This window comes from Corvus moneduloides, chromosome 4 (genome assembly GCF_009650955.1).
Source record: "Corvus moneduloides isolate bCorMon1 chromosome 4, bCorMon1.pri, whole genome shotgun sequence".
NCBI lineage: Eukaryota > Metazoa > Chordata > Aves > Passeriformes > Corvidae > Corvus > Corvus moneduloides.
Window position 1 is genome coordinate 62,086,764 of NC_045479.1, and position 23,770 is coordinate 62,110,533.

The following is a 23,770-nucleotide window of genomic DNA, read 5'->3' on the forward strand; positions in this document are numbered from 1 at the left end:
TTGTCCGTCTTGATGACTGAACCACTGATACGATGAAGCTTTGAAAAAGTGAATGGAGTCACTTGTTTAAATCTGTAAATCACATAGATTTGCCTTGAGTGAAATGAAATCAAGGTCCTGGAGACTCAACACAAAATAATGAAATAATACTTATGTGACAGAAACATAAAAAATCCCAAACTAATATGGGGCAAAGAAAGACATCAAATGCAAACATTAATAAAAGAAACTGCAAAGCAGGCTGGGTCACTGTGTTTTTGACCCATGGCATCCTGCACAGCCACCTACGTGTGTGTCACCAAAGGGAGGGGCACAGGGTGCTGTCTGTGGAGCAGCGCTGAGGCTGTGGCTGGGTCTGTTGGTGCCTCTGTTAATGTCAAAAACGTTTTGACTGTGTTCATAATGTAGTTTAAAAGTAGAGTTGGATTGCTTTAATATGAGATAAAGGTAAAATAACTAGCTGAAGCACTTAGTAATGAATGTTTTAACTGCAGGCTGGAAGGCTCTAAGTAGTCTGGAGGGGTGTGCCTCCTGTTGTATTTTTTTCATGCATTAAAAGCCTTGTACAAAACATAATTCAGTATCAAAACCTGATTGTTTTGTACAAGCATTCAGAAAAATGTTGATTTATTTTTAATAATTTTTATAAAAACAATTTTGATCAATTGCTCTCTTAAATATGTATTGTTGTAACGTTCTATGGTTATCTTTCTATATGAGCTTTTCAAACGAGGCTTGACATATGAGCTTACTCTGGCTATAATTTTCATAGAAATAATTTTGAGCAGGTTTTTTTATGCTCACATAATTTGTACTAGGGTCATTGAATTTAACTCCAGGAGAGTATTGCACAGTCATTTTGACTGAAATGTATTTTGTAAATGGCATCGGGTGTTCCAAAGTGCCTTGTTGCATAGCAGAGGTTTTACCGTGTGCCCGAATGTGACTCTTGGCAGTGGTAGGTTTTGAGCAAGTGCACTGGCTTTGAGAGTCATGGGATGATGGTGCTGCAAAGCACCATTCATGTGATTGTGAAAGAATATAGTATCCTTGTCTGGTGGTGCTGAGTATGGAAAGTTCTTTGTTTCTTGATAGGTTTGATGTTCAAAATCTGTGTGTGACAGTAAGCCAGACTGAAGAGTTAATGTTACATCTTGGGCAAGATAATTGAATATTATAAACTGTGGAGATGAAAAAAACCACACAGATCATCTAGTATATTTCTGCCAGTTTGAAATGGTTCCTCCTTTCATTAATATTTTTCAGTCCAGTTTAAAATGCACACTTGGTGAGATTTCAATCATATCTCTGAGGAAACAGCTTCCTCCCCACCCCAAATAACCAGCATCATTTTCTCTGTTTAGTTTTATCCTATGGATTTGAGGTATGTCCCACACTTTGTCCAGACTCTTTCCTGTGATAGTCTGTCATTGCTTATCCAAACTAACCATGTGTTTCCCTGTGTCATGGGTTCTCATTCTGCTCATGTTTTATACCTCAGTGAATATTTCCTGGCTTCTAGTGGTGTCCTTGGGAAGAGCTCAGCCTTTCTCAGCAGACAGCCCTTGCTTCTGGAATCCTTCTCACTTCCACGCAGCCATGTGTTCACAAAGCCAGTCTTTGTGTCTGCTTGGGGAATTATGCAAGGCCCATCTGTTAGTCCAGGCTGATAGGAAAAAAGCTGCCTTGAAGGATGGCTCGTGGGTTGCTTATTTTTTCCAGAGGTTTCAATGTCTGTGTTTGACCAATGAATCTCCAGAAGTAGTCTGAGTGGTCATTTCCTTCTGGGAACAATTGTCTGCTGTGCTTTTATGATTATTTTCACCTTGGATCCAAGATTTCAGCAGCAGGTTTCTCACACAAATATATTTCAAAGCAAGTTCCATCATCATTTATTTTTAAACATACCAGTGAAACCTGTTTCTCTACATCTTTCAGATCAGTAAGGGGTTTTTTTTCAGATTTTCTTGTTATTCCTGTAGAAAATTTCATTTAATTATTAAATTTTGCTACTATTAAATCATCACCAATTTAAGTAATTTTACAAATAATTCTAGAATATTTCTTCCAACTGTAATTTCTTTTGTTCAAAAGATTCTCAATAAATGTTCTTTCTTCTATCACCCACACAGTTTTTCTGGCTTGTTTCTAGTCTGTTCATGCCAGATGTTTTCTTCTCAAGCTTTTGTGATAATGAAATGGAGCCACTGTACCCATGATATTTAAAAAAAAAAAAAAGTTAAATCTTTCAAAAGCAGTGGTGTATTTTTGGCTAAGAAGTACAATTAGTTTGGTATTGCATACATATTTTTCCCATCTGTGTTTCAAACTTTTGATGTGTCTTAATTTAAGAACATATTGCCTCCAAAGTTTACAACACCTGAACTTTTGAAGTAGTAATTGTTTTTCAGTGCTTAAGTTACAGGTGGCACCTAAAACTTAAAGAGTTAACAGGACAGGAACATTGGTGAATTTTATAATTTTGCTACAGATACAGCCTTAAACCCAGTTCATTCCATTATATTCTGCTTTACCTGGTGAATGCCTTAGGTGGGCACAGAGAGAGACTGTATGTTTGCAATTTTATGCAAAATAGCTCAGCTTCAGAAACAGAGAACAAGTTAGGTTTGGAGATGATTTAACACCATACATGGCTTTTTCTTGCTTCTTCCTTTGCCCCCACCCCAGTTAGCTGTCAGACATTCAGCAGAGGTGCTCAAGCCTGTTGCGTCAGAAGGGATTTGGACCTTCTGTGTCACTTCTGAACCGTTTGGTGAAGACAGTCATCTTTTATTTATTTGGTCTAGGTTCAGCACAGAATATTAGAGGAGCTTAATAATTCCCCATCTACCACAGTTCAGTCTTTTCAAACAAAGCAATTTATTGCACAAAATAGGTGTCTTGTCCATTTCTGTGGCTGACTCAGCAGCAGAACCCTCCTGCTATATTGTATAAAGCAACAAAAAATGAAGAAGTCTTTGCTTGGGGGTGACAGAATTCCCTTGCTGGTTTTGATTCTCCCTGAACCCACTGAAAAAGCTGTGCAAACAAAGCTCCAGGCTGCTGCCCCTTCAGCAGGCAGGCTTTTGGACTTATCCTTGGGAGATCTCTGGCTTTCTCCATATATAAGCTAGGCATCTGTAACTACTGCATGTTAAATTCTACTCCAAATACTAACAAGTTAGGTATTTTAGCTTCTAACATTTGGCTGTCTGTAGGAAAGCTGGCCCCTACTTAGTCCCCTTAGATATATGTTCTTTGTCTCTATTGAGCCTCTTTGGAGATAAGACTGTTTCTTGCCTACATGAGTTGAAAATGGCAGTTCTCTCTACAGCTGTCTTTTTAAGTGGTCTCAGGGTCAGGACTTGGTTGTTTCAGCACTTACTTCCCTGTGATGACATTTATTAAACTAAAGTATTGTGAAAGAAGTAAGTAAAAGGTTGCAGTTTCCTAAATAAGTTTGTTACTCTGATGATCAATAGTTTCATTTATCTTGTAATATTCTATATTGAGTCTTTAGAGTTAATGTCTTGAGTCAAGAACATTAATGAAACTTTGTGTCCACTCTGATGCTAGTTCAGATTTCTTGAGTCAGCCTTTAGTAAGGAGTTTTACGTTGCTGACCTCATGTTACACACAGAGCATTTGGTGCTAGTCGGAAAAGAAAATGCAGTATTTGTTGAAGTATTGCTGGAGCATTTGTAATGCAGCAGCAAGGTCACTTTTACATCCCACATAAAACTGATATGGGTCCAGCTCCAAACTGTGCAGACGTTTTCTGTGGTCAAGAGAAACTTTAAGGAATGCTCCTGCTGTTCCTTCATTTGGTGATTTCTGAATGCGAGACCAGCTGTAAGTATGTAGTGCAGAAGTGATTTGCCAGTATTGATGCACCAGATGCAATTGTTACAGCAGGTTCCATAATGCTTATTCACTGACTGAATATGGACTTTGTTGAATGAAGAAAGGAGAAAAATGTGCTTTCAAGCTCATGAGTATTTTAAGAATATAAAAACCTAACAAATTTGAGGTTTATCTCAGTCCAGTGATATGTGCAAAGTGATTAATGAACTGGAATTTGAGCCATTTGCCATATACGGAATTAAATTTTCTTAAATTTTGTCAATGCTAGAATTTGATAAATAATGTAATTTATATATCTGCATTAAGTAAATGGAATTTGTCTTTGGGACTATGTGTAGGCCAGCATTCCTTAGTCAAACTCCAAAGACTTTGCAGAATTATGGCATCCAAACTATTGTTGTCTCATGCCATATGAAAGAAAGTTAAGTGCAGGCTGTTAAAAAAATTGCCTCATTCTTGGGTACCATATTTTTTTCTATTCTCCACAGGTAGGCGTCATTTTTATATATTATATTATTCCTACCTCCTACAAGCACTGTCACAAATTGAAAACCAAGTGTACTTTCAGCAAAGAGCAGGGTTATTACTGAGTTAGGATTATTTTTTTAATTGATACTGGCAAGAACTTGCTGATGCTTTTTATAGAAATGTGCTTCCTTGAACATTTGAACTGTCACTTTTCTTTCCTGATACATTTATTCTTGAGAAATTCCTTACTGTCCTATTATCATTACTCAGAAGTAGGTCATAGCTGGCTGGCTCTTTGAAAATGAGACCTGTGGCCAGATACCAGTTTGTCACAGAATGTAGCCTCGTTGCCCTGCATTGTCAGTGGCATCTATTGCAAAGGCCAGGGAAAAAAATTCTGCTTTTACCTCTTTCTTTCCGTGGTATCTGGGAGGAGATAAGGAGACAATGGAATCACTATGGTGTCTCTTCCTGAATCAGAATGTTTTCAGTGGTGACACCCCACGACTGCACTTCAGTGGTACTGCAGCCATCACTGGAAGAACAAAGACAGTGAAAAAGTATGCTGGTACGTTGCTATTTTGGTAAAATAATCAATGGCTCTGTCAAGACACTGTATGTGTGTTTGTAGGCAAATTTCTCTCAACTCAGGCCCTGCTCTTTTCAAGCATACAGTCTTCCAGCCTTTTCTTTCCAACCTTCAAATTCTGTTTTATCTGGAGTAGGGTGATACATCCATCTGTTCAAAATGTGGTATGATCTGGCACAGGAATATCCAACTTTGAGTGGGAAAGTTCAAAAGGTGATCTTCAGGGATAAAGGCAAGAAAATCTTAGTCCTTCCTGATTATCAGGCAGAGATTTGGAAAATGCTTAACTCATGCCTATTATACCTGTTCCTCTGATAAAAACTGCAGGATAACTTTTGATAGGAAGGATGAAGGGTTTAGCCTGTGTCTCTTACTGCTACTGCTGAAAATGTAATGGCAAGATGTATGTACGTTCCTGGGTTTTCTAGCTGCAGAACTATGTGGAAGTGAACAGTGAGCAAGTAGGAGTGACTTTCCAGAGAAAAATGGGAATTATGCCAAATGTAAAAAAAAAAAAATGCAAGAAATTGGCCACTTCTGTTCATGTTAACAAAAATTGCTAACATCACTCTTGTCCATAGATCACCTCTCTTGTGACACTGCAGCTGTTATCCATGGTTGGCCAGAATGACCAGCTTGATGGACCCCGATACAAATGTACTGTATCTCTGGATTTCATCAGAGCTATTGCCCGGTGAGCCTGTTAGAGTTCATTTACTATTGCATGTGCTGACTTGAAAGAGACTTCAAACCAAGTATTTGCTCAGTCTATAGCTCTTTGCAGACCAGAATAGAAAACCTGTGGATGTTTCCTAAGAATGACTGAATAAGTCATGTTATTTATGAGAAATGTTGTACCCAAGGTAAGTATAGTCCATTCCTGTTTTGAAAAAGATTTATCTTACAGTGGCAGTATGTGTTACAGTAACATACTGTCTTTGTGCTTAATAAAGGTCAGGGGCTTCATGTGAAAATGGTGCTCTAAAATGTCAGTCCATTTCATTACCAAAAAGCACATTTATGGTATTTGAATCTGAAATTATGTTTGGTTCTTAACAGTGTTGTGCATGATATAAAAACTACATAGGTTATAAGAATTCTTGCACATAGACTATCTTGTGTGATCTGTGATTGATACAAGCTAATTCAGTGAGCGGGTGTAGGTATGTCAGCATCTTTGTTTATCCAGAGCCTTCAGTTGTGAAGTCTGAGAACAATTCCAGATCTATCAGGAGAGATGGCAATAATTTGCAGACAGAAATACATGCAATATAAAGGCAACAATCAGGCCTATGTCTTGTATTTTATCGAATGCCACCAGCATTACCTCATACCTGTTGCTGCTACCTTATTAGCAAGTCTTGGATAAACAGTCAATAACCAGAACAGAGCCCAGAAATGACGTGTATCAAAGAGGAGAAACGTTCTCAAGGCTGACTTTGCTCTGTAACGTGGGACTGTAGAGGAACCTGAGGTGTAGACTGTATTCCATAATCTCAGTGCACACGTTGCTCTCCTGAGCTAATAAGTGTCCAGTAGCCTTGTCAGTAAATGCAACAGATACACTAATTTCAATTTTCAGTTGAACAGGCCATAGAATGAAACTTTGGCTCAGGTCTGGCCGGACCACACTGCCAGGACCTCCACAGCTTTGCTATGTCAGTTTGCTGTTCCCAGCAGTAAAGTCACTTGTGAGTGATGCCCTGAAAAAGCTCCCCCTGGAACCAAGTACAGCAGACCATCTGCTCAGCAACATGGATCGTTGTGTATACAGTTATACATTGGATGTATCCTTGAATTGGGATACTTGAAATGACAGCCCTTGCAACTTTGACATCCTTAGAAGTTTCAATGATTCCATTAAAGTTGCTGGAAGGTAGAGACGGCCAGAAAACGGGATCAAAACTTGTATTATGCAGCTCACGCTTACTGGAGAAAGTAGTTGTCAGAGACACTGTCGTTGCAAACCTCAGTGCATGGTATAGTGTTTTGGCTTGCTTTCCTTTAGGTCTGATGTGTGTGTATGTGTATATATATGTATGTATTTACACATACATGTATCCAAACTGATTTTTCCTACACATTATGAGGAAGAAAGTAGTTCTTTTTTTCTCCTCCTCCAAGTAGTTTGCAGGTGTTTATTTGCTGCCTAAATAGGGCTATTTAAATGACCTGATAGATTTTAAAGTTGGCCTGCTCTGCTTTTCTCCTGTTTCTCCTTTTTTTAAAATCTTGCTTTGTTCATTTGTTACAATTTTTATTAAAATACATTTTTCAGCCCACAGTATTTATTTAATCTTAAAGGAGGATGATCCGTAAAAAGACAAGGTTTCATGAACTCACAATAAATGAGCTTCTCTCTTCTCTGGGTGGGGCTACGAGCTATAGGATGAGGGCCTGATCTTCTGTGCTTTAAGAAATTTCATTTTCTATCTGTGCAGTAGTCTTGGTTGTATTTGTCACAGAGGAGGAACTACTTTGGAATTTCAGCCAAAATACATATCAAATAAGCAGCCCATCTTCTGATTCTTCTTTCTCTGTTAACTGCAATAGTACTAAAATAAGTTTGTTAGTCACTAAAATCTTCAGATACCTCAGCCTTGTTACCATCTCAGCCTTGTTACTCCAGCATATTTCCTAATGGAAGGCTGAGGAGTGCAAAGAATGGGCCAGAAAAGGATGCTCTTTCCCTCCCCACCCCCATTCAAGCTGTTCAGATTGTCATTTCATTTTCTGTGTTTTTTAAGCAAAAGTAAAGTTTGCATTGAAAAAAAAAGCCACCTGTTTTTGGAAAAGAGTAAAAAACTTATGTCTCTTCCTGGTAGCTTTTAATGTGGTAACTGCTGAAGTGCACAATCTTTATTAATGCAGAACTTAATGTGTGGCTCTATTCTGGGCATATATTCAGTCACTGTGGAAATATTTCCATGTTTTTTACCACATAGTAGTTAAACATTTAGCTGAAGGTAAAGTTCAATGTTTCTTTGTTAGAAATAATTTCTGTTTTAAGAACTTCAAATCTAAGTTCATACATTTTTCTCTAGCCGAAGTAGGGCTCTCTTAGTGTTTATTGAATGTAATGGATCTTTTCAGAGTCTATAATAAACCCAGTTGTTATGACAGAACAATTCTGTTTCATTTAGTTGATAAGGTCAGCATTTGTTAGTGTGTATGATTTTGTTTCTGTGGAAAGCCTTGTAATTAAAGCACTTTTTTTGAGTGACACAATGTCATGCAAGTCTAACAGGGGCAGTTAGTGTCTTTAAATTTGTCACTGGATTATTAAATAGACTCCAACACAGTATTTTCTGTTATGCGTATTGGGGATTTCTAAACTTTTTCTCTGTCCAATACAATGTTTTATAAAAACTTTTTGAAAAGTGGGTTACAGGCTGATGCATGAACAGAGAATATTAAATTATTGTAGTCCAGCAAATAAGAATTCAGCTAGCTAATCTCAGTATTGTTAGCAGTTATTTTTGCATCACTAAATACTTTAAAAAACACCCTTTTAATTTTATACTTGTCATTATATGCAGTAATTTGCATTATTTATTCAAACAGTAAACCCTAAAGTCTGAGTGTTAGATTGTATAGAAGAATGAGTTTAGAGACAAAAAAATAATTATATGTTTTATTCTACTGCTATTTCATTTTGCATGCCATTAAAGTACAAAAGTGTACATTTAAAATCTTCTATCCCATTGAGTGGCATTCTTGGATTTTTCAAATTTAGCTGTGAACATAGGTCAACTACGGTCAAGACTGAAAGAATGCGGACTGCAAATGAGTACAGATGAAGGAGTTTCATAGTACATGCTAAAACAGGTGGTTTGGAGATGAACAAAACCACTAATAGCATAAAAGGTTGTTGCTTTGCATCACCAAGTAGAACATCAAGTTTGCCATATGAAAGTCTTCTTAATATTGATATATTTTTACTGTTTAATTACGGAATAAGAGTCTTCCGTTCTTTACTAGGAAGTTGCTACATTTCTTTTCTAGAATTTTACGAAGTTTAAATAATCAGAAGAGAGGTACTGTAAATAATGAGAGAAATTAAGAATTCATTTATCCTTGCTTGCATTTCTTTTGGGGAATCGCTTGATTTTGATTGTACAGAATGTCCCGCATGTGCTGTCTCCAAACAGGTTAAAGTCTTAGCACTGTTAAGAAGATTGCTCTAATATACTGTGTTTTTGTTTATAGGACCGTGAACTTCGACATAATAAAGTACTTGTACGATTTCTTGTGAAAACAAGCTTCACAGCCATATGGACACTGTGACAATGACTAAGGCAAGCTGTGTTCATCTCTCTACTTAGCTAGCCAGAAAGAAGAGTATTTTGGCTCTTTTGGATTTGTCCAAACAGGTGCTGGCCCAGCATGGAACCCGATGAAAATACTCTGATTGGTCTGGGTGGATCTGAGCAGAGGACTATTTACCAGGGACCCTGGAGTATTTGGAAGCAATGTGTTAATTATAAACAGCAGGGTTTGAGCACAATCTGTTCTACTCTTAATGATGTTATCTTAACACTGAAATTGCCTGAAACCCATTTACTTAGGACTGCATTTTGCTCTATGAACTCTCCCCAGTGCTTTGAACATGGCAGCAGCCGTTGTTTGTATGCCCAGTCTTTTCACTTCCTCTCCACAGGAATCTTTGCAATTGCCTGCCAAAGCAGCTTTTCCTGAGGCCACCATTTTAAGACAGTGGAGTAGCAAAGTATAATAAACATAAGAACATATTTAAAAATCAAGCTGGTACAAATTCTTCTTTCTCCTCAGTAGTATGTAGGCAGTGTTACCCTGTTATATGGAGATCACGATGATAGGAAACTCCCAATTAGTCACCATACTGTCTTTTTCAGACCATTCATAAATGTTGACTATGAATCTATTTTTACAAAGCTCTATTTAAAAAAAAAAAAAAAATATTCTTAAAGTTTTACCCCTTTCTCAAACTTGAAATGTTTTATTTTTGCTTTAACATTTTATGGTCCTTTTATGCTCATCCAGTTACATGAAGTGCTAATTATAGTGCTGTGTGGAATTAATGTACTTTTAAGGTACACACCATGTAATGGCTTTTGTAACAGCCTCTGTCCTGAAGAGGAGGATGGCACAGCTGCCTTTTCATCAGAAAGGGAGAAATTCAACAGGTGACAGGGTTTTCCTGCAGCAGTTCCCCAAACGAGGTGGAATAATGAATAACCAATGTGATATTGTAACATAAAACTTTATCCTTGGAAATACCTGATAGAATACACTACAGTTGCAGCTTACCAGTAGAAGATTCTCAACTTTTGGAGCTTTAAAATCCCCTAATCCAGTTGAAGGTTATTATCTTCATGAATCTGAAGATTTCTGTAACCCTCATGAAAACTCCAGGTCCCACAGCCTGTTACTCAGATGTTTTACTCTTGAGTGCTCCCCTTTGACTGTTTGACAGTAAAAGACGATGCCAGGTCCTAAGTTGAACATTATGTTTTTTTCAAGGAAAAATCATTAGTCTTTCTCCCTTGCTCTTATATTAGAAATGGTCAAATACCCTGAGCATGTGTAGTCTTTACTCTTTTTTGTTTCTCTTTTTTTTTTCTTTATTTGTTTTTATGTTTTCTTTTTTTGTTGTTTTCTTTTCCCCCCCCCCCCCCCAATTGTGGATACGTAGCCATACTTCTGGATTCAGACCCAAGTGACAAAAGTATCCTTCTAGCCAAGCTCTGGCTTCCTTCCTCAGGGGAGTGTGAAAGGGCAGCGATGAGTCATCTCCGTGATCTGTTTTCCTTCCTACCGCTGAGCTGGATCAAACCCTGCACCTGTCCATGAGGTGGCAACATTTGTCACACTTACTGAAGTGCTTGGATGTAAACACATAGCCTGTTTCAAAAATGTTTACTACCTGCTTTTGTTTTTACTTATAAAAATGCCCATAATGTGAACTTTGGGCTAAACTTTACAGTGCCCTTCTATCCTGGAGCTAGTGCTGGGCTGAGCTCAGCTCTCATGGATCTCCTGTATGACTGCCTGGGGCTGCAGTCTGTAGTGGAAATAAGTTTTGAGGTATTCATATGTGAACTAGTCCATGTGAAACAGTAGCAGTAGATCATAGGGTTTTGTAATTTTTGATCTGGATAAGAATTCGATACATGAAATGTGATGGGACTGATAATGATTTGTTAAGTACTACAATACTTGAGTCACAAAACTTCGTTTTCAACAACCCAAATCATTCCCACCAAATAGACCAGACCCTCAAAACCCTTCAGCTCCAAATTTGGAGCACAAATTAGACATAAAATAAGGGTCCTAGAAATTAGGCAGTGAGAAAACTTGGTGTTGCTGATACTTTTTTAATCTAATTTCTTCTATACTAGCCTTATGAGTATTGGTGATTATTTCCAGTGTAAATCCAAAGAATAAGGATACTAAGTTTGTGGAATGTGGTTAATTTGACTGAAATGAGGTTAACTAGAGAAGGAGCAGTTAACTGAGGATCCATTAGACAGAACCACTCTCCTTACTTTGAAGACACTTTTTTTGACCTTTCTGAAAGACTCTTATCAGTGAAATAAAATTTAAAGCTGAATCAGCAGAGTATGAGAATGAACAAGGTGACTGAAGTGCAGATGATTGATGTAGGCTATAACTACGCTGATGATGAATAGTAGGATTTATTCTGACAAACTAGAAATATTTCTATATAGCCATGTCAATGAGTTTATAAATTACTGCTGAGTTTCTTACTAGATGCCTTAGCAATATTCTGTTCTGAGACCCCATTTTCATGGATGAGGTGTGGCCTCCTTCAGCCTCCCCAGGCCAGGATTTCACCTCTTCTACAGGTGGTTTTAAGAACTGTGCAAACAAGTTAGAGCAAGACAGTTTAATCAGAAATCCTTCAGTACTTTAGTGCTGCAGTATATATTTTTAAAAATACCCAATTTTTTTCATAATTCCCAAATCACAAAGCATTATAGTATTGTAAACATTACAGACTTACAGTGCTTGTCTCCAGTGGCTGATCTAGACATTACCAGGAGCTGGGGCTTGTTCTTACAAGGAGAAAGTAATGGAAAAAGAAATGAAGCTATCATCAGTTGTGAAGAGATTAGTGCCCTTGAACAGCTCTGACTTCATCAACAGCTGCATTTTCATGCACATAACATGGAGATTTTATTTTCTAAAAAGGCTTGCAAGGCTGCATCCAGATGTAATACAGTAGTCGATTCACTCTTCTTGGACAGTGATTTGTCCCACTCTGGTTCTCACAGAACCTGCTGCTTCTACTGTAACAATTCCTGTAGCTGTTGGCTCTCATTTGGGGTGAATTAAAGAAATACGTTTTTTTATTTCAGTACCTTTTGAGTTCTGATGCTTCTATACACTGTGTAAAAATACATTCATTCTTGCCATTGGTGAAATTGTTCCAATATCCACCAAGTACCATTTTGACAAGATCATTCAGGTACTGTTTTCCTCTCATAACTGGAACTGCCAGCCATGCCAGGAGAATAGTGTGGAGGACTGGATTTCCAGCAAGAATATAGAAGATACTACATGTCTGTGACCTCTGAGCAAAATGTACCCAGTTAAGTATCTCAGGAGTAGATATTCCCTCTGCGCCTGTACTGGCAGAGATGGCAGCGAAGAGTGAGAAATGGCACGTTCTTGAGGGCTGCCTGGAGGCTGGCATACTGTGTGTTCTGGTCAGCCCAGACAGCTGAGGAACAGAAGATTTACTGCATCCAGAAGTGAATCCTGCCGGAGGTGAAGTAACTTCTCCAGTTTTCTCAATGACAGGATGGCATAACTTACAAAAGAGCCTTATCATTGCTGGTAAATATGTATTGGGATAAAGATACAGCTTGATTAGCAAGTCTAATCATAGACAATACAAAATTTTTATGTGTTTGTAGATACTGGAATGGCTCCACTAGAAAATTGAATGGGAGATTAATAGCAAAAACTGTGTTTTTTATCTCAGCTTCTCTATGACATCTTTTTCTATGAACAGCCTGATTTGAATAAACTGTACAATACTCAGAGGAGGGTAACTTCTTGATTCTTTATTTTTGTGCATGTTTATTTAAACCATTTAAAGGATAAATCTGAAAACAACACAGAAATTTTGTGTATGCCAGCAGAGTTGAAACTGCAGAAGTACAATCCTTATTATGACTGTATTCATGTTTTCCTGAAAACTCGTCTTTAAAAAGCCACAGCACAATGGCAGTGTCTGTGCAAAACAAAAAATTGAAAAATATCATCATACTGCTTGTTACTGGACATTAGCAATATATCAGTCATGTATTTGGATAACCCAGTCTCCACACAGGTGTCTGAAGCTCAGAAGTACGGTGTTAAAATAAGACCAACACTGTCAAGCAGCCCATGGATGGAGGTGTTTTCATGCTGCTGAGCTGAATGTCTGACTGTAAGCAGGGAGTCTTAGAGTGAGAACATGATGTCCAAAGTACCACAGGCAGACTTAATGTTTGAAGTGTTCTAGTGTGTTGTACTCCTCCTCTGCTGGTGACCACTCCATTTTTCTAAAGCAGCAGAAGTATCCCTAACTATTTCTTTCATTTGGTTCAACTACATTTGGTAATAAATCATTTCCATTGGTGTGTTGCAGTTGCCAAAAAGGCTTTGCTCTACAGCTCTTCCAAGGGAGTCAGCACCACCAGGGAGCAAAGTACTGAAAGAAAATACATGTTCACTGCCTACCGTTTGGGTAGGCATCTGGGCAACTCCAGTAGGGAAGCAGGCTGGGCTTTCCTCTGAGATGAAGTTGTGGATAAACTTGCCCTTTTGACACATTTGATGTTTTGAAATATCCAGAACTCTACCAGACTTCTGTATTCCTCTCTGTTCTTCCTCTACCCTCCCACTACAATTCCATGTTATTTTTTGAAATGGTTCTTGCAGAGATCCACACCAGAAGCACAGCCAGCTCCTGGGCTTGACATCTCCCTGGGGATCCCCCGCAAGTGAGCAGAGCAGGAAGGCTGCTGTGGGCTGTCTGTCCCCCCATGTTGCAGCTGTGCTTTTTTCAACTAACCTGTTGCCACATACTGCCTTCTGTCCTGCCAGGACTTGTTTGAATATTTGGAGAGGGATCTGTTGTGTACTTGAAGGCAGGTGTTAGGCTTCAGCGAGGTCCTTTTCCAAAACCTGGTGCAGTGTGTTGAACCATGAATGCTGTATTGTCATCTTGTACTCAGTATTCATATTTCATATTTGTTCAGTTTTGATTAAATGCTGATGAAAAGCCCATATCAGTGTTGGACTGATGTAGTAAATGTGATTTTTCTTAAGCAGCACAGCAGAGGTGCAGCTTTGCCTAAATTCATTCAGCACATATGTTCCATTTTCCTGGCACATACAAGTTTTCTACAGAACAGCATTTCTCATATGCAAATAGTTTCTTTTCTGCATGTGATTCTTGTTCAGGAAAATATGTGCTGCACATTATTTCATGTACTTTGTTCAGATAGTTGAGCAGAGGAATGAAACAGGGCTGGGAGGGCTGGGAAATAGAGCTGCTCTAGCAGGCTTTCCTGGAGCTTATGCCTTGGTGGTTTAGCAGCTGAGCACTTCCTGTGTCTTCACGTAGGTAATGAGAGTTCTCACATAGGCACCTCCTAAATACCGAATCAGAATAGTTCTGAAGAGAGAATAGCCAAGTGTAACATAAATAACCTCTCATTAAGACAGCCTTGCCAGATGAGGGAGCATGTTTCTACAAAATCCAGCAAAGGAAGAACATACCTGAGAGATGGTGACGGAGAGCAAAGTTGTTTACCACTCTCACGGCAAAAGCCTTGGTTATATTCGTGCTGTTTGCATTGATTCTCTTTAGTTAAAGAGTTTTTACAGTATTTATGGTGATGCTGTTTCTCCCTCTACCCCATTTCTATCAGTACAGTCCCAGCTGCTGTTTTTTCTTCCTCTGCCATTGCACCCAGTGCACTGAGAGTTCCCACCTGTGCCAGCAGTTTGTGTGGGGAAGCAAGTGCCCTGCTCTGTGATGCCCTGGATGCCAGCCCTGGTGTTGCTATCCTAGGGCAACTCAACATCTCAGGCTTGGGATGGCAACAGCAGAAAGTGGTTGTTTCATCTTGCAGGGTATAGGAACTTCAGCAACAGCCCTGAAAAAGAAAGACATGATGTGAATAAGCAAAAACATCTACGAGGGAGGCAAATTATGTTATTTGTGTGCAATTACAGCAGTTCCTGGATTCCAGCTGCATGGCTGAATGAATACCCATCCCATTTCCTTACATTTACATTTTCTATGCTGTTTTGATTATTTCTTAAGGATGCAAATCATTAGAAAAAACAAATAGCTGGGAGTCCTGCTCAAACTTCTGGGAACAGTGTCATGCTGAGATTTGGGAATTTCAGAGAAAATAAGAAGAACAACCAAAGACAAGTACACGATTTCTCCAGTGATGTAAACAAACCTGTAGCTCCTGCCTCCTGGGGATGGGAGCTTCCTCTCTGTCAGCATGGGCTCTTTCCCTTGACTGAGCCTGGGGTTGGGGTATGTGCAAGAACCTTAAATAGCTTCTTCAGTGCTGCTCTTCAAGCAAAGATAAAACATATCTGGAGCTATCAGTAAAGAGATGTGTTTATGTATCCTGAGTGTGTTGCCTTTTAATGGCTGGGAATCCTTTACAAAAATCTTACCTAATGTCAAGAGTGCAGGAGGGGGTTTTTTTGGTTGATTATAGGAAAAGCAAATCTGATAGTTGGGCAAATAGTCACAGTTACTTTCTTCAAAGTAATTTGTCTTCAGCAATACCTCTGTTATTCACCATCCACAGTTTCTTCTTTTAAGTCAGACTGCTGAAGAGACTGAAGCTGATCCCTCTGATTCATTTGGGATCTATTTGCAGAAATAAATAATCCCATTCCTAAAATAAAAAGTGGGGAAACGGGACTAGACTGAAAATTCAAACTGCTCTGTATTGGGTAGCCTTCACACTGTGGGAGTCAGAAATCCTGATTTCAGAATGCTACATAAATATGTGGCTGGTTTATATTTTTCTCGGATGGTACAACTTCATGAATTTTTGGTGTGGAAGGCAATTAAATGTGTGATCATGGGCAGCTGTTTTCCATCAGTAGCTAAAGAATAGCTCATCCATCAGAAAAGACAGCACTGTCTTTGCATGTTCACAGCCAAAGAGATGTGGAGATAGTGGAGGAAGTCAGGTGATGCTGCTGTTTCCTTCTCAATTTCCCTTCCTGGGAAAACGAGGATGGTGAAAGAGCACAGTAAGATCATGAATATCGAATGGTACTCTCGATAAGACATGGATCACCACATATTTCTGATGATCTAAGGTCTGTGACTACAGGCTGCCTTTAGAGCTGTTGGATTCTCTTTGGGGATGTCATCTTTGATGCTCCTCAAAATACCAAACCAGTCAGAGGAGAGGACATCTTTTCCTGCCTTTGTGCCAAGATGCTGCTGTTGTACTTTTCAGCTGAGAAGGACAAGAAGTTTGGAGCAGAAGACCTGGGTGCACATGTTTGGGTACAGAGATCTAGAAAGGTTACATGGATCACTGTGTGGAACAGACCTACTCCTCATTCAGCTTGTTTAAATCACAGAAGAGAACCACTCTCAACAGGGATTGAGATAATCATTTTTATTGTTTGTGTCAAACAGTCCTCACTTATTAAAAACTGGAATTTCTTTCTGCATGAAATGAGTAAGTCAGTGTAGGCTGCTTACCCAGTTCCAACTCCGGCTGCTGAGAAAGTAATTCTTTTATTTTTAGCAGGTTAAGGAACATCATTTTTATGCTAACCTTTTTTTCTTTTGAATTCTTTTCTAAAGATGCCTTCCAGAAATCTTTGGATGTTCGATATGTTACTATAGATATATAGTAAAATTTTGACAGCTTTCTTATTGCTCAAAACTTGTGGTTCCCTGCAGAGACCTTTTCTTCACTGTAGCCTTATTGCCAGGTTGTCAGAACATTAATTAAACTAGAAGAATAAGGCATTGCATGTCATTTCCTATACTGGATGCCTTCATGTCAGGGACATATCTCCATGGTAAGAACCTGTATATAAACAAAAAATAAGCCTGGCAACAGTACAAAAGCTCATGCAGACTTGTAAGTGAGAAACATGGCAAAAGAAAATACAGAATTTAAAGCAAAGTATTTCTAGGGAAAATGAAGAGCGCTGAATAATGCAGTCATTAAGAACAAATGTGTTGATTTTTTCTGGCTACTTGGAGTATTTCAATGCTACTTTTAATCTCCATATTTTAGGTATTCATTGGTTCAAATCTAAAAAGGTGTCTTATTCTAAACCCCCCCCCCCATTTATTATAGGTAGACTTAACATTCCTTAGCAGGATTACAGATTCTCTGTACAAGCACATAAAATCATGTATAGTAAAACTTTATTCCGTATAAACTGCTAACAATTTGCATACATTTCACTTTGCTGCATGGATCAAAATGTCTTCATATACTATACATCATATCTCAATTTGATATGCATTTACTCTTCTGTTGAGAAGCCAAAAAATACAGCACACATGTTGATGTTTTTCCTGCAATAAAATGAGTAGATGCTCAAACTATAATTGCAATCCACTGTTTGCTAACCCTGCAGGCAGAGCCACAGCACTACAGAAAAATGAGTATTTTTCTTTTTTTTTTTCCTCATATTTTCAGGGCTGTGGGTTTTTGTGACTCTTCACAAAATAAATTTGATCATTTGCTGCCAAACTGAAAGAAAAAAAAAAATTTTCTAGAGCTGAAAGGAAAAAATTGTGCTTTAGGGATTACAAGATGAAGGGGATAAAACTGGAGGATAAAACTGCCATGGGTACACAGGGGTCTTCCTTTTCTTCTTGCCATGCATGGAACAGTTCCTGAGGGATTACATACAAAAATTGTCCATGACAGGGAACACTGCAACTGTTTGTACCGGGCTGTGCCGCTGAGGCTTGGGGCAAGCAGAGGGACATCCATCATTTACAGACTTGGTCATGGGCCTGGCCAAGAGCACAGGAGTGAAAACTTCTGTGCCACTGGAAGAGGACCTGGAGTGCACTGGTTGTGTCTTCCTTCTCAGCCAAACACAAGAGCACTGCCAGTCTCTCAACATGTTACTTGAAACATTTTTAAGCTTGAAAAGTGCTTGCTGTTGTGAGGACCCTCGATTAGTTCCATGTATGTGCTTTGGGCTGGAGCTGTGTGGCTGCTCTCCATAGCAGCCTTCACTCCTCTAGGAGCTCCATGTCCAAGGTAGGCAGTGTGGACAGAGGTTTTGGTGTCTCTGGGGTGACTGTATTGTTGTAGACAGGTAGATGGAGTGGCTGTAGCAGCATATGTAGTGTTTCCCCTTTTCTTGGTGTCTTCATAGAATCACAGAATATACTGAGTTGGAAGGGACCCGTCAGGATCATTGAGTCCAACTCCCAGCCCTGCATAGGACACCACAAGAGTCCCACCATGTGCCTGAGAGCATTTTCCAAGCACCTTGAACTCTGTCAAGCTTGATGCTGTGACCACTTCCCTGTGGAGCCTCTTCCAGTGCCTGACCACCCTGTCTGGTGAAAAACTTTTTCCTGTTAGCCAACCTAAACCTCCCCTGACACAACTTCAGGCCATTCCCTTGGGTTCTGTCACTGGTCACAAGAATGAAGAGATCAGTGTCTGCCCCTCCTCTTACCCTCACGAGGAAGTTGTAACTGCAATGAGGTCTCCCCTCAGTCTGCTCCAGGCTGAACAGACCAAGTGACCTCAGCTGTTCCTCATACAGCTTCCCCTTCTTGCCTGACTGTCACTGGTATTCCGAGTGCGTGTGCAGCAGCACAGCATGGGTGCCAGTCTTGGAGTTACACCTCAGCAGAGCAGTTTCACACTTGTGCTACTTCGATCCTGCACAAACCCTTCCCAATAAGGGAATATTGCCTGGCTGGCTGCTTGCTGGGGAGTCAGTGTCCAGGTGTTTTACATCTCAGGCAGCCTACAAAGCTGTACCTGTGAGCCCAGCAGTGACTCAAGCATGTCCTGAGGATTTGGAGCCAGCCCTGCAGGGGTGGGTGAGAGGTCTCCTCCTTCAGCTCAAAGTGTCACCCCTTCGGACAGTCTGGGGTAGTCAGGAACTCAATTTAGTGCTGGGCACTCCAGGCACACCCAGGGGAAGTTGAAGTTCTATGGTGCTGGACCTCCTCTTAAGTGTCAGAGTGCTGCCATAAGCCTTGTGCTTAGAAGAGGCAGATTTTCAGCACAGCTTCTGCCACAGGGTGAGTTTCTCCCTGCCTGCCCTCGGTGCTGTGTCTGCCAGCAGGATGCACAGGGGCTTGTGTTCCACTGCACAGAGCTCACCTCCACCCGAGGTAAGGGGCAGCACTGAGGTATCTCCTATGTCCACTGCGAGGCTCGGTGTCCTCCCTAGCTCCTTCCCTGCCATCCCCTCTGCTAAAGCATCCCTGCCACTACTCAAGCACTTGGATTCCTCCTCTTCAAAAAACAGTCTTTAAAAATTATTCTTTAAAATTTTCTGGTAAATAGAATTAATTCTCTAAGAGAGGATCACTTTAGATTGCTTAGCTGTGAGTATCTTTTATTCATGAGCAGCATATGCCATACATTCACCCCCTCACTCAAGTCTCAAGCATTATTTCAGGCAGAAGAAAGCACATCTTTAACATTGTAGGCTTTTGAACAATCTGAAAATGTGTAATGAAGTGGCAACACATCTCACAGGCAATAACCTACTGAAACATTACAAGCCTTTATAGTCAGTGAGCATTTTAAAGTCCTAACTTGTAACCAACAGAACTTTGTTTAAATGATTAATTTTATGTACACAGAACTTTTCTCCTTCTCCCTATGGCTATCGAGTGAATCCTAAATGATAAACCGCATCAGTCTTCTTTTTAGCATAAACTGCTTTGTTTTTAACTCACAAGGTCCTTAACACAATTTTCTCCAGGACATCCAGTAATTCTTTTTCCCTTTCTTTTCTGGGTGTCCTAAGGAGAGGCACACAAGAGTTCTTAAAACTAGTGCAAACTTATAACCTGCTGTTTCCCCTCTCAGATCTATTTTTTAAAATGCAGGTGCAATAGAAAGCCTGGGGAGTGCAAAGGTTGGTCTCTTCAATTAATTTAACACATGTCTTTGTGAACAAATAAAGCACAGATGAAAAGTCTGTAGAAAAACCTGCTGCTGAAGTCTAACTTCCTGGGGTTGGCTACTAAGCGTATTTGGTTATCAGGAGGATTAGTTCATTGTTGCTGAAATTTTAGCTTTGATCTTTCATTATAAGTTTTTTAAATTCTGAGGATTAATTGCATTTGAGGGGAAGATCCAAAGAATTTTTCTGACTCCAGTGGGTTTTTTTGGAGGCCGCCTGAGGTATATGATAAGAGAGCCCACCTCTGCATCTTGATCCCTGGAAATGGAATTGACCTTTTCACACCTCAATTAGGGATCATTTTATATAAATATATCATAATGTTCGACCCCAATCTCCTTTGCATGCCCTGGTGCAGTTGGCCTGTGAATACCATGGTCTCCTATCAGCAAAAGGAGACAAGATAGTTGCTCAGATGTTCAGGGTCAACAGCCCAGGAGAGATGGCCCCAGCTGAGGCTCTAACTGGGGCAGGTTGAAAAGCTTGGACTAGCTGTGTGGAGTTGAGCAAAGCTTTCTGCTTGTCACCTTTGGTACTCAGTTGCTAATACTCCAAATTTTGCATTTATCAGTAATTCATAGCTGTATGGATTTTGAAGGTGGTGTTTCTCTTCCAGCTGTAGTTTCTCCATCAAGGATAAGGCAGCCTCCTGTGCCCAACAAATGCAGTTTTTACTCCTGCTGGGGAAGGAACACAAGAGAAGGGCTCATATGAAAGCTGTGCTACTAAATATGCACTATTGCTGGGGCAATACCAGCTCCTGTGGGCACCCACAGACTCAGCACCCGTGATCCTCATAGGCTGTGTGAGGCTGGAGAGCAAAGCCCCAGCCAAGCATCTCCCAGCCTTCCGCATTCCCCACTGTGAAAGGGCTTAATCCCATAAGACTCGGTGACTTACCTCCCCCTGTCAATAGGCCTGGTCCTGTCTCCCCTCAGCCCTGTGCCCTGTACACCTACTGTTTGTTTTGTGCCAGTTTTGGAGCTGGTCTCGCCCCACTGAGACACTAAAACTAGCTCAGCCAAAAACTGGAAAGCTTTCTGCCATGTCTCAGGAATGAATGAGAAGGGACAGGGAAGGGTGTGCTTTGGTAGCTACAAGCCATTAGGATGAGCTCAGCTGCCCCCAAAACCAAACCTTAAATATATACAGCCCCTACAGTTTCCCTGTATGTGGATGTTCCTTGCCCTTGGCCAGTGGCATAGCTTGGGTACTTCTAGCTGGTGGCTATCGATGGAGATTATGATGTTCAAAAATACTATTTAGAATTAATTGTCCCCTTGGTCTTCCAAAGGGGGGACTCTGTATTCACGTTTGGGGTATCTTCTTGAGGAGTTGTGGATAAGCATGTGCCCACATGCTGTACGAGACTGCCAAACAGACAACACCAAAGGTGTTAAACCTGCCCTTTTCATGAACTTTAAATTCATTGGCAACATTTTTTTTTAAGTCACACTCTCATCTTTCAGAGAACAGAGCCTTTGCTTAGGATGCAGTTCCAAGGAGAACCAGTCACCATACAAGGTGTCCTCTTGATTTATAGCTACAGCAGCCTGAATTTCATATAACATGGTAATATCCTATAAAGTCTCAGAGCTCTGCATTGAGTCCTGCACAGATAACTGGTTGAGCAGTATGCGAAGACAGGACGGGATAATAATGTCTTCAGCATGAAACGATGCTATTTGGGATGCCATACTTCTTTACTTCTTGGATGTGGGAGCAGTAATCCTATTATCAGTCATCAACAATAAACGACACCATTGTAGATAGCCATTTGCTGGAGGTGATACAGAGAAGCTATTAGGAAGCAGCCTAGCCAGCATGCTGAGGTTTCACCTGCTATTTCCTTACAGATTTTCTTTGCAGATTTCTGCCCATCTGCAGTTTGGTTTTTTTTTTTTTTTTTTTGTCACTTTAAATAAGGGGACATTTACTTCACTGGTTATTATTTCAAGCCACCAGTTATATTTCAGCGCTGATTTGTGGAATTCTGTTCCAGGTCTTGGGGCTGCCTCCCATGGCATTCTCCTCCAAGAGACTCTCCAGGTGCAGAAAGCAGGATGGTTTGTGGCTACATTAATGTCTGCACATACAGGGAGGGATGGGTAACAAAGAATAGCAGTGAAACCTGCCATAAATTACCTGAGAGACCTCAAGAAAGGTAGAAAGGTAACAGCCAACTGACAGTGCCAAGAAAACAGATGAGTTTTCACCAGCTTCATGCCTAGCCCATCCTTTCCAGCTATGACATATTTTTTGATTACACTGTGTTATTTTACAACTAGTATGAAATATTTAGGGCTTTAAATTTACATAGTCATAAGACACACTACTTTGCAGTACATCTTATAATTCAAATACAGGAGCTGTATAATTACATACTTCCACAAACTTTTATTAGGGGAGAAAACATAATTTTATTCTGGCACATTGTTGGAAATTATTCCTAAAATGAAATCATAGGGAAAATGTCTTTAATTAAGTAGAAGTGTAAATGAACAAATTAGGTTATCCCTCTTTAGACTTCATGTGCTGGGGTTGCAGCTGTGCTTAGACTGGTTATTTGCCTTCCTATGCTTCAAGCAAACCAGTGTAGCAAAGCAGACTGAGAGGGAAGATGTCAGTGCTGCTGCTCACTACTCTGCCCATCAGGTGCAGTTTTATGCACACTCAATTGCTTTGGTCCTTTGTTAGCAACTTTAAGGAGCTGCTGCCCGCTGCCAAGATGCAGCTGTTTGTTGCCCTCACAGCATTTTTTGACAATCTACAGGCTCGTAACTGTCCACAGTCCAAGTCACAGGAAGCACTTCACAGGCACAGCCTCACCCTGTGAGTAGGAAGATTACCAGTGTCCCGTTTACTTTTCTCTGGGGATGAGTTATTACACTGCAAGCATGAGCTATCCCTGTGACAGACAGGCTGGTGCAGCTCTGCAGGAGGGTCCCTTCCCATCTGCGCCTCTGATGCTGGGTGCTTTTGACCCCTGTTTGCAGCCAGAGGGTCACCTGAACTCACCCAAATTCACTTCTCCTGTATTTTCATTCTTCCCTAACTCCTCATTTTCCCCAGATTTCCCTACCTTCACATGTGTACAGTTACAAATGCCCAGCACCTAATTCTGGTCACGGAAGATGTTTTTGGGTGAGTGCCTAAGACATGTAGTAGGGATCATCCCACAGGTTCCCACCTCTTTCACTGGGAACTTTCTCATGCGGGAAGGGATGTGGCAAAGGAAGGTGGACAGTGTTTGTCCAGTATGAAGCTGACCTCAGAGAAGACCACAGAGGGAAGAGGCTTAGACAGTCTTCCCATGACAAAAGGGAGAGATGGAAACAATATTTCCAATGAGAGAGAGGTCCTGCTGCATTTCTACAGTGCACATTTTTGGCCTTTTACACATCTACTCTTTACTCTTAGCAGGAAAAGGTGGTCACGGTTACCTTTTCTTGCTAATCTGTAGCACAGCTGTCAGTGAATTGCCTTCTCCTTTGGGAGATGAACATTTCACACTCCTCTTGACTGGGAATCACAGGGGGCCCTGCAGCTCCTTGCACAGCACCCCATGCCAGCACCTTTGCTATGGGCTACTTTACTTTGCTAAACCTTGCACTGGACACCTTACATGTTGACACAATGAATTCCTACGGAGAATGGCATTTC

The 23,770-nt window shown here is 40.3% G+C and overlaps 1 protein-coding gene across 4 annotated transcripts in view; it reads left to right on the forward strand.

Moving 5' to 3' along the window:
- Window positions 1-14,203, forward strand: part of ORC5 (origin recognition complex subunit 5) — a 68,774-nt gene extending 54,571 nt beyond the window's left edge. For 2 of the 4 annotated variants that reach the window (XM_032106717.1, XM_032106720.1), the window contains 2 exons: window positions 5,503-5,615; window positions 9,131-14,203. In XM_032106717.1, coding sequence (XP_031962608.1) covers window positions 5,503-5,615; window positions 9,131-9,176 — 159 coding nt within the window. In that variant the 3' untranslated portion in view covers window positions 9,177-14,203. Of the gene's footprint in view, window positions 1-5,502; window positions 5,616-9,130 lie in introns of those variants that run through there. The other 2 variants (XM_032106718.1, XR_004239711.1) reach the window with 2 other exon arrangements.
- The last annotated feature ends 9,567 nt before the right edge of the window (window positions 14,204-23,770 follow it).